This window comes from Pipistrellus kuhlii, unplaced genomic scaffold (assembly GCF_014108245.1).
Source record: "Pipistrellus kuhlii isolate mPipKuh1 unplaced genomic scaffold, mPipKuh1.p scaffold_m20_p_18, whole genome shotgun sequence".
Classification (NCBI taxonomy): Eukaryota; Metazoa; Chordata; class Mammalia; order Chiroptera; family Vespertilionidae; genus Pipistrellus; species Pipistrellus kuhlii.
Window position 1 is genome coordinate 8,537,910 of NW_023425493.1, and position 15,603 is coordinate 8,553,512.

General features: G+C 35.2%; 1 protein-coding gene across 1 annotated transcript; it reads left to right on the forward strand.

Moving 5' to 3' along the window:
- The first annotated feature begins 686 nt into the window (after positions 1–686).
- LOC123652541 (membrane cofactor protein-like) lies at positions 687–13,863 on the forward strand. Its single transcript, XM_045583090.1, has 7 exons — positions 687–702; positions 3,649–3,831; positions 7,603–7,638; positions 7,755–7,808; positions 11,368–11,418; positions 13,180–13,214; positions 13,688–13,863. Coding segments are annotated over exons 1-7 (378 nt in total). The 5' UTR covers positions 687–701; the 3' UTR covers positions 13,706–13,863.
- The last annotated feature ends 1,740 nt before the right edge of the window (positions 13,864–15,603 follow it).

Genomic DNA, 15,603 nt, shown 5'->3' on the forward strand with positions numbered 1-15,603 from the left:
GAGATTTCATCAAATAGGAGTATTTCTGAGCTATTCCTAGGAAGGCATTCCGACCTGAAAAATATTCATTACACCAAAACGTACCTACTGCATTCACGGTGTCCCAGATGCAAACTCATGTACTACTTGAAACAACCCACAGAACACATATTATTATTCGTTATCTAAATGCAGAAATCAAGAAAGAGAAACATTATGGGACTTGCCCAACACAAATAACAATTCGGTTGTGGAGCGGGGACTCAAATCCAGTCAAGTAAGATCGAGGGACAGATCTCTCTCTGTTCATGCTTGTCCTGACTGTCTTGACTGAGCCGAATGACGTGAGCAAGGGCAGAGAAGTGAATGTTGATGTAATTGCCGGGTATAACGAAGAGGCCAGGCTGACAGCAATGATAAATTTACTTAGACATTTTGCTCTAGACCACTACATGCTCACACTCAGAATTTCTCTTTCATTACACTGCAGATTTGGTTAGCACATTCAGTACATGTCACTTAGGACACGTTTTTCCCTGAAACTACTGTGGTATAGTAAAAAAACAAAACATACAAACTTGTTTTATTGTGAGTCTTCCTTTTAACTGATAAGAGACAGTGATCTTTTCTCATGTAGTTATAGGTTAATTGGAGCAAACATTCTATATTGTAATCTTTCTGGAGATGATGTGGAATGGAGTGATAACCCCCCACAGTGTGAAAGTAAGTATATTCTCTCTTTAGAATTTAAAGAAGTAGCCCTCAAATTTTTTGGCCTGGTGACCCCTTTATGCTGCTAAGTTAACAAATACCCCATGGAGATCTTCTGCAGATGTATTAGGTCTATTGATATTCATTATATTGGCATTTAAACAGACATTTTAAAAATAATTACATATTAATCCATTTTTACAAACAGTAAGCTCAATACAGATGAACAAATGCCACATTTTTTTTCATCTAATAAAAAATTTTCAAAGCAAAGAGTGAAATCGTTTTTACATTTTTTTTTCAAAATTTTTTTATATGTGGCTTAAAAGTTAGCCTGAAAATTCATTCTATTGCATTATTAAACTCTCCAAAACCGCCAGAAATTTTCACCATAACACTCTTACGGATGAAACTGAGGGGAAAAAATACACAATAATATCTTGATGTTGTTAAGTATTACTAAATACTACTGTAAACCATTGAGTTAGGAATAGATATTGGATATATTTATAAAGTATAAAGCATTTTTCAACTAGCACAGAGTTTTAGTTTAATCATAGATCTATTTTCTCACTAAGTTACCAGTTCTCTAATAATGAGAACAAACCTAATCATGGCCTTTCAGAAAAATATAGGTATTTAACATAACTTTTTTTTTAAGAAAATTACTTTTATTCTAAAAGTTCATTGCATATTACTTCCTAGTCAGTTTGACTCAGTAGATAGAGCATTGGCCTGCAGATTGAAGGGTACCCAGCTCAATTGTGTTAAGGGCACACCCTTGGGTTGCAGGCTCAATCCCCAATAGGGGGCAGCCAATCAATATTTCTCATCATTGATCTGTCTATCTCTCTCCCTCTCCTTTCCTCTCAGAAATCAATACAAATATATTTAAGAAAATAAAAGTTCATTGCACAGTAGTATTTTGATTTGGGATATTTTCTTGTAGAAACTTTCTTCTAGATGGATATTGGATTCACAACTGGATTGTAGATATCATATATAAATGACTGAAGACAGTTCACAGGACATTACAAATACTGTCTTCGTCCTTCACCTTTTCTTTTGCCTTCTATGTCTTCTTTTTTCTCTCTTATTAAGGGATTTTGTGTCAACCCCCTAGAGAAATATCAAATGGAAAAATGCACCAAGAACCTCAAAGATACATTTGAATACAATGAAGTATTTTATAGTCCTAATCCTTCAAATGGACCATATGAATTCACCAGATGAATATTCACTTACTGAAGGGAACAGGCTTCTGTGTATAAAATATGGAGTAGTGACTCTCCTCAGTGTAAATGTAAAAATAATTCCATTTACTTCTTTCTCTCTGTTTAAATCATATGTAAATACTTTCAAATTACTTTTACCGAAAAACAAACAAAAACCATATGTGCTTGCTCCTCCTGTTACATAGGTTCCTAATTTAATTCAACATAGGTCAAACAGAATAAAAATTAGTTCTAGTTTTAGAGTTCCCCACCCTTCACCCACATGTTCTTGGTATTTCACTGTATACATTGTGAATTACTTAATGTACGCATGAATTAAGAATTTTGGTTTTTTGCTTGAAAGCATAAAAAAATTACACTCTGGCTAAAAGATATTTGAGGCAGTTGGAAGTTTAAAAAACACCTGAAGAAAAGCATTATTTACATCAGATAATATAAACTTTAACACCAAGGCTATAACAAGAGACAAAGAAGGCCATTTTGTATATCAGAGCAGAGATAAAGAAGCAACCTAAGTGTCTGTCGATAGACATTTGGATAATGAAGATGTGGTACATATATAGGGTGTCCTTCACAATGTATACACACACTTTCCATAATCATAAAGGCAGTGTTTGCTAAAGTACATTTTATTTTCAAAATTGAGCTCTGAGCTGTTAAAAGTGTGTGTACATTTTGGGGGAGCACCCTGTATCCAATGGAATGTCATTTAGCCATAAAAGGGGTGAATTCCAACAATTTTCAGCAACATGGGTGGAGCTAGAGGGCATTGTCCTAAGTGAAATAAGAGAAAGACAAATACCACAGGATTTCACTTATACGTGGAATCTAAAAATATGAAATAAGCAATCAAAAGAAACTTACAGATACAGAAAAACTGAAGGATGCCAGACGGGATGGGGGTTAGATAGGAGGCTGGGTGAAAAAGGAGGAGGAATGAAGTACAAATTGGTAGTTACAAAATAGTCCTAGGTGTGTGAGGTCCACACAGGGAATGTAGTCAAGAATATTGTAATACCTGTGTATGGTGCCCAGCTATATAAGTGTCTAACCATCTACCTAAAACTAACATGATATTAAATGTCAACTGTAATTGAAAAAAATCCTGCTAGACACACACACACACACACACCCTCCTGCATCCCCCCAAAATGATGAGTATCAAAAGTTTGTTTGGCCGAAACCAGTTTGGCTCAGTGGATAGAGCATCGGCCTGTGGACTGGAAGGTCCCAGGTTCAATTCCAGTCAAGGGCATGTGCTTTGTTTTCGGGCACATCCCCAGGAGACAGCTAGTCGATGTTTCTCTCTCATCGATGTTTCTAGATCTCTATCCCTCTTCCTTCCTCTCTGTAAAATATCAATTAAAACTATTTTTAAAAGAAATTTTTTTGAACTGACCCAGAACTTAAATCTGGTAATCAGACCTTTCTCAAAACTTGCAGTAGAAAAAAATGTGAGAAGCCAATAAACTATGACAAGTTTGTTTTAGCTGGCAAAAAAAAAAAAAAAAAAAAAAAAAAAAAAAAAAAATTGTTACATTTCTCTCAATCTGTTTGCTGAAATTAAAATGCACAAATCAAACACTTCTTATAAAAAATCAACATCCTGCCTTTCATTCCTTGTCTCTGTGTTCTCAGTGGAAATTATGACTTTGCACTAGTTTTTCTCTCCTTTGTTAGAGCAGCACATTTTCATTAACTCTGAAATGTCTTCACTTCTCAGTGGTTACATGTGAGATTCCAGTGGTCGAGAATGGCAGACTGGTGTCAGGACATGAAAAAGTGTATCATTACCAAGCAAAGGCTGACCTTGAATGCCTGGAGGGTTTTGACCTTCAAGGTAGCAGTACGATTACCTGTGGACCTAACAATGATTGGGAGCCTCAGATTCCAACGTGTGTTAAAGGTACAAAGGGTATCTTTTTCCTTCTTGTTTGTTTTTAAAGGTTTTATTTCTTTAACATTAAAAAAAAAATCGGTGACACAGGATAATGGGAAAGAAGCCATTTTAGTAATTAACGCTGTCTTGTATTCATTTCCATGACAGAGGTATGACATCCAGTGTACAAATAATTCTGCTCTTGTTATTTTATATGTTTCCATGGGGTCTTAGCACATTCTGTAAACCACACAGGTGTGTAAGTTTCTGTTGTTTGGCATGTTTATGTGTAAAAATATATAGTAACATTTTCAGGGTAAATTTCATAGGTTCCTAGCACATTCTATACATCACATATATAATGTGTAAATATATATCCATATATCCAAAAATATATAACAACCGTTTTTCAGAGTAAGTTTCATAGGTTCTTAGCACATTCTGTATATCACACAGGTGTATAATTTCTGTTGTTTGGCCTATTAAAGTATGAAATATATAGCAACCATTTTTTTCAGAGTACATTGAATGATTGGAGTTTACACCCAAGTCAAGAACGAAAAGCATAATTTTATACAAATGAAAATAAAGCAATAATGTCCGAACATTTGATCCAACCTACATTACTTCTTTATCCAGTGTTGCCTCCTCCCAGGTCAAAATCTATAATTTCCCATTTCTCAGGCTTAGTAATTTCCTGCTTATCTTTTCAAAATTCTTTAAATATTTAAACATTGGTGATTTTTAAAAATATTTTGTATCTCTGGTGATTTTCACTTGTCATTTTTAGTAAAGAAGGGAGAAGTACATACTTACAGCTATTTTAGTAGTTATACTCAGTGCCATAGTCAGCACATACACAGTTGTGTGACCTTGGCAAGCTGTGTAAAGTTTAAATGTACTTACTCATAGGTAATTCCTTCCTTACTGGGTGGCAAGACAGTTAAAATGTCATGTATTCAAAGCACTTAGCACAGTGTCTGTCGTTTAGGAAGCTCTTAAAGGAAACTCATAGATTTAGAGCATCACTCCAATCAGTATTTGGGAATTGGAAGGTCTATGGCTTCTGTTTTTGTTTTTTGTTCTTAATTTATTGTTTGAAGTATTTCAAGTAGTGATACATATGTCACATTTTTCCCTCCACTGGCCTCCCCCCAGCCTCTCCTACCCTCCGTACATGCCCTCACCTGCCCGCCTCCCCCCCGAAGTGTTTTGTATCAATTGGTTATGCTTATATGCATGCCTGCAAGTCCTTCGATTGATCTCTTACAGTCCCCAACCCCACCCAAATCTCCTCTGCTTTCCTGCTGTAGTTTTGCAGTCTGTGCAATGCTTCTTTGCCTCTGTATCTATTTCCCCCCCATTTCTTTCCTTTAAAAAATCTCGCCTCTGCAGACTAGAAATAAACATATAATAACAAAAAATGTTTGAGTCCCAATTTCAATGTCAAACAGTTTCTTATGCATACCTGTCAGCAATGATATCTGGATGGTGGGCACATGGTGTTCTGTTTTTATAAGGTGCCTTTTTCATGTGTCCTCAACTTCGCTATTTAATTTATTTTTAAAAAGTGATGTGGTGACACGTGAACAGGGTATCTACTAGTATGGGACTGTTTCATTTCCTGAACTGTAGCCATTGACATTTTCCCACTTAATTGGAAAATTTCAAAATTTCTGCTGTCTCCAGAACAAGACCCATGTTCCTATTACTCCCACCTCTCCTCACCTCACCTCATACAATGACTTTTTCTCCTTACTGGGAATTTTTAATTTGACAACAAAAATACATTTCATAACCGAAAGGCAGAGTGAAATGGATGATTTCTTGCATGGACTACCCATCAGCTGCTCTGCTTAAGACTTGCGAGATGATTTTCATGTGGTGGAAGGAATTATTTTCCTGATTTCAGTGCTGCTATCTCTGGCTTCCCACTGGTTGCAGTAGAAACAAGAGGAATACAATAGTCACCATTTCTCTGTGGTTTTGCTTTCTGCTATCTTAGTTACCTGCAGCTGTGGTCCAAAATATTAAATGGGAAATTCCCAGAATAAACAATTCATTCATTTTAAAATCCTCGCCATTCTGAGTAGCATGATGAAATTTCATGCTAGCCCACTCTGTCCCACCTGGGATGTGAATCATTCCTTGGTCCACTGTATCCAACCCACTTCATCTCATCACTGTAGGCAGAAGGAAGAGTATAGTACAAGGATATATTTTGAGGATGAGAGACCACAGTCACATAACTTTTATTATAAGATATTGTTGTATTTGTTTTATTTGGTTATTAGTTATTGTTGTTAATCTCTTACTGTGACTAATTTATAACTTAAACTTTATTATAGTTATGTATGTGTAGAGGCTAACTTAATATACATTTTATATATATGTGTATACGCACACACACAAATATATATATACACACACACACACACACACACATATATATATATATATATATATATATATATATATATATATATATACACTGAGTGGCCAGATTATTATGATCTCTGAACACATAATAGTCTGGCCACTCAATGTATTTGTATCTCAAATGGGTACCAAAAGTATTCTAGACTTTTGCTGGAGATCAACCACCTATATGCCAGTGCAAAGGGGAAAACTGATCAGGGCACGATTTATAGTATCTTTGATATCAAATAAATGAAGTACTCAAGAGAAGTACACTGAGATTATGTATAATAATCTGGCCACTCAGTGATATACATATATACATATTTACGTATATACAGTATATACACATATATGCACATATATACACATGCACATATATACACACATATATGTGTGTATTTATGTGGTTTGGTAGAAATTGTTATTCCAGGCATTGACTGGTGGTCTTGGGACATATCCCCCATACATGTGGGGAAACTACCGTAGTGTGAAGAGTATTAGCTTGGGCTGATTTCACTCAGAGTCCTAGTTTGGCTCTAATTACTCAATTACATAATTTCTATGGGTTCTCATTTTCTATCATTTAATGAGGGTGTTGAACTCAAACAAATTCTAATACTGGCTTCTAATTTGTTTCTATATTTCCTGTTGTCTTAATATTTTAAAGGATTCCGGGGAATTATGCATGCTAACATGGTAATTAAAGCGCCTTTTTATAACTCCAGTATATCTGGTTACTGGTAGCCTCCTTGAGAATCTTAGTTGAGTGTTGTGAGCTGTCAGGGAGAAAGAGATGGTTTTTTTGGTGGACTGGTACATTAAAATTGCATGTGAACTTTGTATTCATCGACCCATCGTGTTTACTCACAGGGTCCTACAGGTATATGCACAGTGGAATAGCAGGTTTGCAGATACGCTCCTTTTTAATGGAGTTGACCATAAAAATGTATAAAGGATTTCAAAACAGTGATACAATTTAGTGTACCCAATAGGAGATAATTAAACATGAAGACATTTTATGAAGAAGATAAAGGGCAGGAATCTTTTCTTATATATCAAAGACTCTCAATTATTTTTATCATCAGTTACAGGAAGACTTTGCAAAAAAAAAGGAACACTAGCAACATCCAATGTGATAAGGTAGATGTAATCATGCATATATGAAAAAAAAATGTCCATGAAAAACTAAGTGGAAAAGGAGGAAACTTAAAAATCATGTATGATGGGATGACTTGGATGTGAATTTTTAAAAAAGATATACAGGTTTACTCTGAGGATGTTATTTTTATGATTTATTATTAAACTTCTAAGATTTATGTTATAAAATACAAAGTTATAATAGTAAACATTCTTATGCAAATGTTTTTATATATTTAGGTGACTTTCCAGAAGTAGAATTTCAAAATTTAGAAAGTAAGTGTATTTTTCATTTTGAAAAATAATCTTTTAAAGTAATTTAAAAAAATCAAATTAAATGATTAATTTTATGCTGGTAAATCTGGTGAATAGAATCAAATTTATCTTTCCAGATGTCAATCCTGCTAATCAGGCCGTGCCTCCTCCAGTGTCCATCAGCACTCCAGGTTCAGTAACTCTTTTTCTTACTTACATTCTTAAGAAATTCAGCCAAAACCGGTTTGGCTCAGTGGATAGAGTGTTGGTCTGTGCACTGAAAGGTCCCAGGTTCGATTCTGGTCAAGGTCATGTACCTTGGTTGCCAGCACATTCCCCCCAGTAGGGGGTGTGCAGGAAACAGCTGGTCGATGTTTCTCTCTCATCGATGTTTCTAACTATATCTATCCCTCACCTTTCCTCTCTATGAAAAATTAATAAAATATATTTTAAAAAAAGACTCAGGAAAGTGGTACTATACTGATTCCTTCAAAAAAAAAAAAAAGAAATTCATAAGGTGGTGGGTAAAAAAAAAAAATGTCATGTATTAATTTGCATTTCTTTCGTTAATCAAAGAAATGAAACATTTTGGGTCTATATTTATTTATTTATGTTTTAAAATATTGTTCATTTATCAGAACTCATTATAAATTAAAATCTTTTTGATACAAAGTGAACATTATTTTCTAGGTTTCTTTTCATTGCCTTATTTTTAATAAGCCTTTTTAAAAATTTTTTTATTATCTGAAGTTTTCCATATGTCTCCTGTTTCCTCAATTGACTCACTCCCACCCAGCCATTCCCATCCTGGGCAAGCCCCCACTGCCCCAGTGTGTGTATCCATTGGTTATGCTAATGTGCATGCATACAAGTCCTTTGGTTGTTAATAGCCATTTTTTAAAAGATTTTATCCAGTTTGAGATATACTGCACTTTTGTACAATACATTTTTATTACATAAGTAGCCTACAGATTAATTTGGAAAATTTTATACATTACAAAAGTATACAGAGTAAAAGATAGTTTCCTCTTTTTCTCGTCCATTACCTGAGTTAATCACATAATAGTTTAGGTGTCTTTTCATCTATTTCTATACACCAATATCCTTATTTGTGCAATTTTACATATTTTGTGGGTTTTTTTCTTTTCTTTTCCTTCCCAGAAATGGCATCATGCTGTTTATATTTTTCTAAAACTTGCACGTTTTACACTATCTTAGATTGGGGTGTGTTTAGATTGGGGGTGTGTTTAGATTTATTCCTATCCTTTGGGAGATTACTTTGATATATGCCAAATTTTAAACATTTTCCTATCAGTGGTCATTTATATGTGCAGAGGTTTTACAGTAAGTTGGATTTATTGACTTTTTTCTCCTGTGTTTTTATTATAAAATCTGTAGGTTTTCCCCACGCTCAAATTACAAACACTTCCACCATATGTTCTGATTGCTTCTTTTTCCCCCTTTTTTAATTTTTTTATTTATTAAGGTATTACATGTGTCCATATTCCCCATTGCTCCCCGACTCCACTCCCATACATGCCCTCACCCCCCAGTGTCTTGCGTCCATTGGTTCTGCTTATATGCATGCATACAAGTCCTTCCATTGATTCTTACCTCCGTCTCCCCTCCCCAGCCTTCCTGCTGTAATTTGGCATTCTGTTCAATGCTTCTCTGCCTCTATATCAAGCTTTTTGTTCATCAGGTTATAATGTTCTTTATTACCAATAAATGAGGGAGATCATGTCTGAATACACTCCTTGCATTAAATTGTTGGCACATCTGAAATTCATTATAGTATATGGATTGATAGGGTTCCTTTACACTCCACCCACTCTACTGTTTTGTCTGCTCTCCTACTGTTGGAAGTGTCAGGTTTAACATACATTAAATTCATTAGTGTTCTAGTTGTCTCTGTTCCCTTGAATTCCGCCCATGCCTTTGCCACTACCAAATAATGTTTTCTCACTGTACTGCTATCTGTTAAAATATCTGTCAGAACAGTTTCAGAAATGTTGGGACTTTATATTCATTTTTGTGGGACAACTTTTATTTTACTTTATTTTTTATTTTATTTTATTTATTTATTTTTACCATTTTAACCATTTACAGGTACATTTCTATGGTATTAAGTACATTCACATTGTCCTGCAAACCGTTACTACTCCAAAACTTTTTAATCATCCCAAATGGAAACATTATACTCATTAAACAATAACCCTCTATTCATCCTCCCCCAGCCCTGATAAGCACTGTTTAATATTCTGTCTATGAATTTGACTATTCTAGGTACCTCATTAAAGTGGAATCACTTCTGGCTGATTTCACTTAGTATATGAGGATTTCCTGTAAATGATTTTTATCGTATTGCAATTTCCTTTAATTGCAGATGAGACTCTAAATCATTTAGTAAGTCTTCCTATGTTTTAAATTTAAGTAGGGTCACATTGAACCCACAGGTTAATTTTTTTTTTATTGATCAATATAGACATATAGGTTTCAGGTGTGGGCTTCTATATAAGATCTGTATATTGCTCCATGCACCCATCACCCAGAGTCAGATCTTCCCTTGTCACCTTATATTGGGACCCTTTTCTCCCCCTAGTAGATGGTGCTGAATGACAAGATTTTATTTTTATTTTTTTACTTTTTCCAATCTTTATTTGTAAGATTTATACTTGGTCCATTGCTGGATCACTGCCTTCCACCATGATATATTTGATGTGTCTGCCGGGGTAATAGCTTGCCATAAAAATATCTGTTCTGCATATTTTGTTGTTGTTGTTGGTTTATTTTTTTAAATTTCTTTATTGATTAAAGTACATATATATCCTTATTTCCCCATTACCCGCCCCCCATCCTTCCCACTCATGCCCTCACCCCCCTGGTGTCTGTCTCTATTGGTTAGGCTTATATGCATGCATACAAGTCCTTTGGTTGATCTCTCCTCCTCCTCCCCCCTACTTCCCTCTGACCATTCTTAATGGTCTGATCAATGTTTCTCGTCTCTGGATCTGTTTTTGTTCAACTGGAGAGCATTATGCTAAGTGAAATAAGCCAGTCAGAGAAAGAGAAATATCACATGATCTCACTCATTTATGTAATGAACAACATAAGCTGATGAACAGAAACAGAATCACAAGGTTTATACCTCTGTGATCTCCCAGTCTGGAACCTCCGTGGCTTCTATAAGACAGTGCTGCTGTGCTGCCTGGAGGTGGGCTTTGTTTTGCCTTCACCATAGTGGCAACCCCTGACCTCTTTGGGGGTCCATCCCGCGCAACTCTCTTAGGGTTCAGTCACAGAGGGATCAGGGATTCTACTTCAACAGATAATATACTCCAGACCCCACTCCAAGGGCCACAGGAGGCGAGTTTTGGGAGTCCAAGTGGCTGCAGGCCCCTGTGGTTGGGTTTCTTTGTCTGAAACACCAGCACCTGGCCTGACAGTGGAGAGCCGCAGGGCAGAACCCTGCCACGGGCTAATTTTAACAATGAACTAATGATAAATTCACTTGCCCTTCCAAGAATATTGTTATAGGAAATATTAATGGGTAGGAAGAAGAATGCTGATGATGTTGTATATAAATTTATAATACTTCATACTACTTTTAATGAAAAAAAAACTTTAAGGTAACTTATAAAAGAAAAAAATTGGTAAGAAGTTTTTTTGTTTGTTTGTTTGTTTGTTTTTACAAAGGTTTTATTGTCTTTACTTTTTTAACTTCTTTTTTTGTTTTTTTTGTTTTCCCAGGGAAACCCTCTGCAAATAGTACACCACCACCTAAAGACAATAAGGAATACGGTATTATTTTGATGACTCTGCATTATGTGGCCTTAGAGTTCTACATGGAAAGATCATATTTCAATTGTCTAGAACAGTGGTCAGCAAACTCTCTAGTCAACAGAGCCAAATAGCAACAGTACAATGGTTGAAATTTCTTTTGAGAGCCAATTTTTTATACTTAAGCTTCTTCTAACGCCACTTCTTCCAAATAGACTCGCCCAGGCCGTGGTGTTTTGTGGAAGAGCCACCCTCCAGGGGCCAAAGAGCCGCATGTGGCTCCAGAGTCGCAGTTTGCCGACCACGGGCCTATAGTTAGAGAAGGAACAACCTGTCTCAAATGAGTGATAATTGACACTCGTACTTATTTCAGTGTTGCAGATACTATGACAAATGTAAGCAGTAGTATGTAGACACATGTAGTTAACACAGTTTTTAAAAGATGCCTCAACTTAGGATTCCTAATAGGGTGGGGTCACTTTTTCAATTGCTATGTTTATACGCAAGTTAAAATTTATTGAATGTAACTTGCTTTTTATGCGATCGTGTTATTTTGTGATGGTAATTTATAGGTTAATTTCTTCCTATTCATACCTGTATATCCAAGCCTTAAATACCATAAATTGGGTTTGTTTTTTTCTACAACCGGCTGGTGCATCACACTTTATGTACACTCCCAAGGTTCACACAACATATGTTAAAGTATCCGATAAAGTAAAGTTGTACCATTAATGAAATATAAATATTTCTAGATGAGTAAAATGAAAAAAAATATTGCTTTTATTTACGTTAGATGTGTTTAATAAGGTTAGCCTTTTCATGAAACGCACCTTAGGCTTGTTATGTTCTCCCCGGAACACGGTGGTCCCGTGTCAGTAAACCCATTGCCATCTTAAGATGTTAAGATGACAATTTTTTATAAAAATGAAAAGAGTAAAATTGACTATTATTTATAAAAATGAAGAGTAAAATTGACAATTATTTATAAAAGTAAAAAGAGTAAAATTGACTATTATTTATAAAAATGAAAAAGAGTAAAAGAAAACATAATACTGTATTATGTTTTTATAGAAATTTAATAAAAACTCTGGCAGCTTAGAAGCAGATACTGCTAACATTACCAAGAACTAAGATGTGGTAGTTTTATTTATTGCTCTCTGTATAGTAAAAAATGTATGTTTAAGTTTCTAAGCATACTTTTTTACCATGTGCCCTGGTGTTTCATTTACATTCTTAGTATCTCCTTAATTATTATGACTATATCATACTATTTCTTTGGAAAAAGATATAAGGATGGGTTGATGATGAGATAAAGCATTGTTTGTGTAGGCTACAGGTAACATCTGTGTGACAGAATAAGATAGCTCTTTATTATGACTTATTCTACAGACCAGCTTTTGGTAAAAATATAAATTCAATCCCTAATTATATTATAAGAAATGGTATACTGACTATGGAACTAAACCCACTAGAAAGAGATGACATATTTTTAGAACAAGTTTTCTCTAATATAACGAGCCCTGTGTGTTCTAATAATATCCTTTACTAACTAACCTAGTCTGGTAGCTCCTGCACCAGAACAGTGTTGGGCCCTAAGCCTGGGGTCAGATTAGAAGGGCTCTGTGATCAAAATGAGCTGGTGCATCAGCAGTCACACTGAAGGAGACTGAACATTTTCTTCGATGTAGTTTGTGGATGGACTGACCTACATTTAAATATAGCAACTATCTGGAGACACACAGGTGCTAAATTACCCTCACACTGGTTTCATTTATTCCTCAGGTGGAGGACTCATTGTTCTGATGGTTCTTCAGCAAGTAAGTGTCTCACACCTGGATACCACTTAAAATATCGCTGTGGAAAAGTGCATTTTTAAAAATGATTTCCCTGTTCCCACAGTATTTAAGTAAACCAGCCTAAATGGTATGCTACTTTATTCTGGTGATTTTGTATTTTTCTATTATATATTCCATATTTCCATTTAATAACAAACCCTATATAGCACATCTTTTTTAAAAAAAATATGATTAGTCATATGAGTTTTCATCCCAAATATGCTTTGAGTAGTATTCTAAATTAAGCAAGAACTCTTGTCTGGCTTACTGTGGACTGTGATTCCAGGGAATTGCATTTAGGCAGTGAAGAGTCCAGATAGAATATGAATGTATATGCACTTAATAAAATAATATTTCTGCCCACTGAAATGTAAGCAACATTCATTCCTTCTGCTGGTTGGAACTGGGTATCCGTTTTTAGAGTTACATGTCACTTGTTTTCTGGTTTCTTGTAGGTCTTGGCGTTGCAGTAGTTGGCACCGGTGTGTACAGGTATCTTCACATCAGCCAAAGAGAGTAAATTAAATGTATTTCTAGAACGTATCGGTGCTTCTCACTCTTTTTTGAAAAATATGTTTTTATTGACTTCACAAAGAGGAAGGGAGAGGAAAAGAGGGATAGGAACATCAATGATAAGAGAGAATCATCAATTGGCTGCCTCCTGCATGCCCCACACTGGGGAATGAGTCCGAAACCCAGGCACGTCCCCTAACCAGGAATCAAACTATGACCTCCTGGTTCATGGTTCAACGCTCAATCACTGAGCCACACCGGCTGGGAAGTGCTTCTCACTCATGCCATACTTTTGTGAAGCCTTTCTTTGCACTCTGTATTGTATGCTGCCTTTGAAAAATGTGTGTTGTCAGAATTGCACTTCTTGCTAAGAGTATTTTCAGGTGCTTTTAATGTCATTGGAACAAGACTAATCTAACCAGAATTGCTTTAGCTATTATGACTGTAAGAAAAATGTGTGGAGTTTGAGGTTTAAATCCTGCAGAGAATCATGGATCTTTATGGATCCTACAACCTAAAATGATTTAACTGCCAAGGATATCATTCAGAATTGAAGGAACGGTAAGGAGTTTCCTGAACTAGCAAAAACTAAAGGAGATCATTACCATTAAAGCAGCTTTATAAGAAATGGAAGAAAGTATGACTAAAAAAATCATAGGTAATGACAAATATTTAACAAAAGCACCAAACCAGACATTTAAAAAGTTCAAACAGTCAAAAGGCAAAAGTACCAAATTCAACTTACATTTTAAAGAGTAGTTAGGAGAGACACAAAATGAAAAGATCTAAAATATGACATCAAAAACATAAAGCATAGGTATGGGAGTAAACGTGTAGTATATTTTAGACTATATTAAAATGTAAATGCCTATCCATTTTTAATAGATTGCTATATATAGATCAGCAATTTTCAACCAATATGCCACAATTTTTTTTTTTTTTAACTTGCAATACCTGACTATTTAGTCAGGGGCACTGACCTCTTTTCCCTGAGGTTGTCAAATAAAGAAGTGACAATAGTCAATAGAACAATAGCCACCTGGTGTGAATGAATCAAAATTATATCTCATTTTTTTTGTCAGGCAAGCAAAAAATATATATATTTTTTGGTGTGCTGCAGAATGTTAGTTATTAGCTTGTGTGCCAGGAGATGAAAAGGGTTGAAAAGAGTGACATACTAGTACATAAACTTCATGATAGCCACAAACCAAAACCTATTAAAGACACACGAAGAATAAAGAGAAAGTAAACCAAGTAAAACAATAAAGAAAACTAGCAAACCACAGGACAGGAATCAAAAGAAGAAAAAAACAAAACTGCAAAAACATCATCAACAACATAAAACAAAGTGACAATTAGGACACACTTATAACTTTAAATATAAATATATTAAATACTCTAATAAAAAGGTATAGGGTAGCTGAATTGATTTAAAAACATAACCCATCTCTATGCTGCTTACAAAACACTAACTTTACATGAAAGATTCATTCAAATTGAAAGGAAACGGAAAGGATATTGCATAAAAATAGAAACAAAAAGCTGGCATAGTAAAACTCAGTTCAGACAAAATACAAAAGAATGTAAAAAGAGACCAAAGGGACATTACATAAATATCAAATTTCAATAGTGAAGAGGCTATAACAATTGTAAATATTTACACACCCAACATAAGTACCCCTAACTATATGTAGGGGTGTCGAACTCAATCAGAGAAGGGGCCAAAATCTAAAATCCAGCCTAAGTCGCGGGCCGAATGGTTTACTGAACAGTCATAAACTGTCATTGTGATGGAAACACAGCGGAGTGCAGTGATGACAGCCGGGTGCAGGCCACATTGCAAGGCCTGGTGGGACGG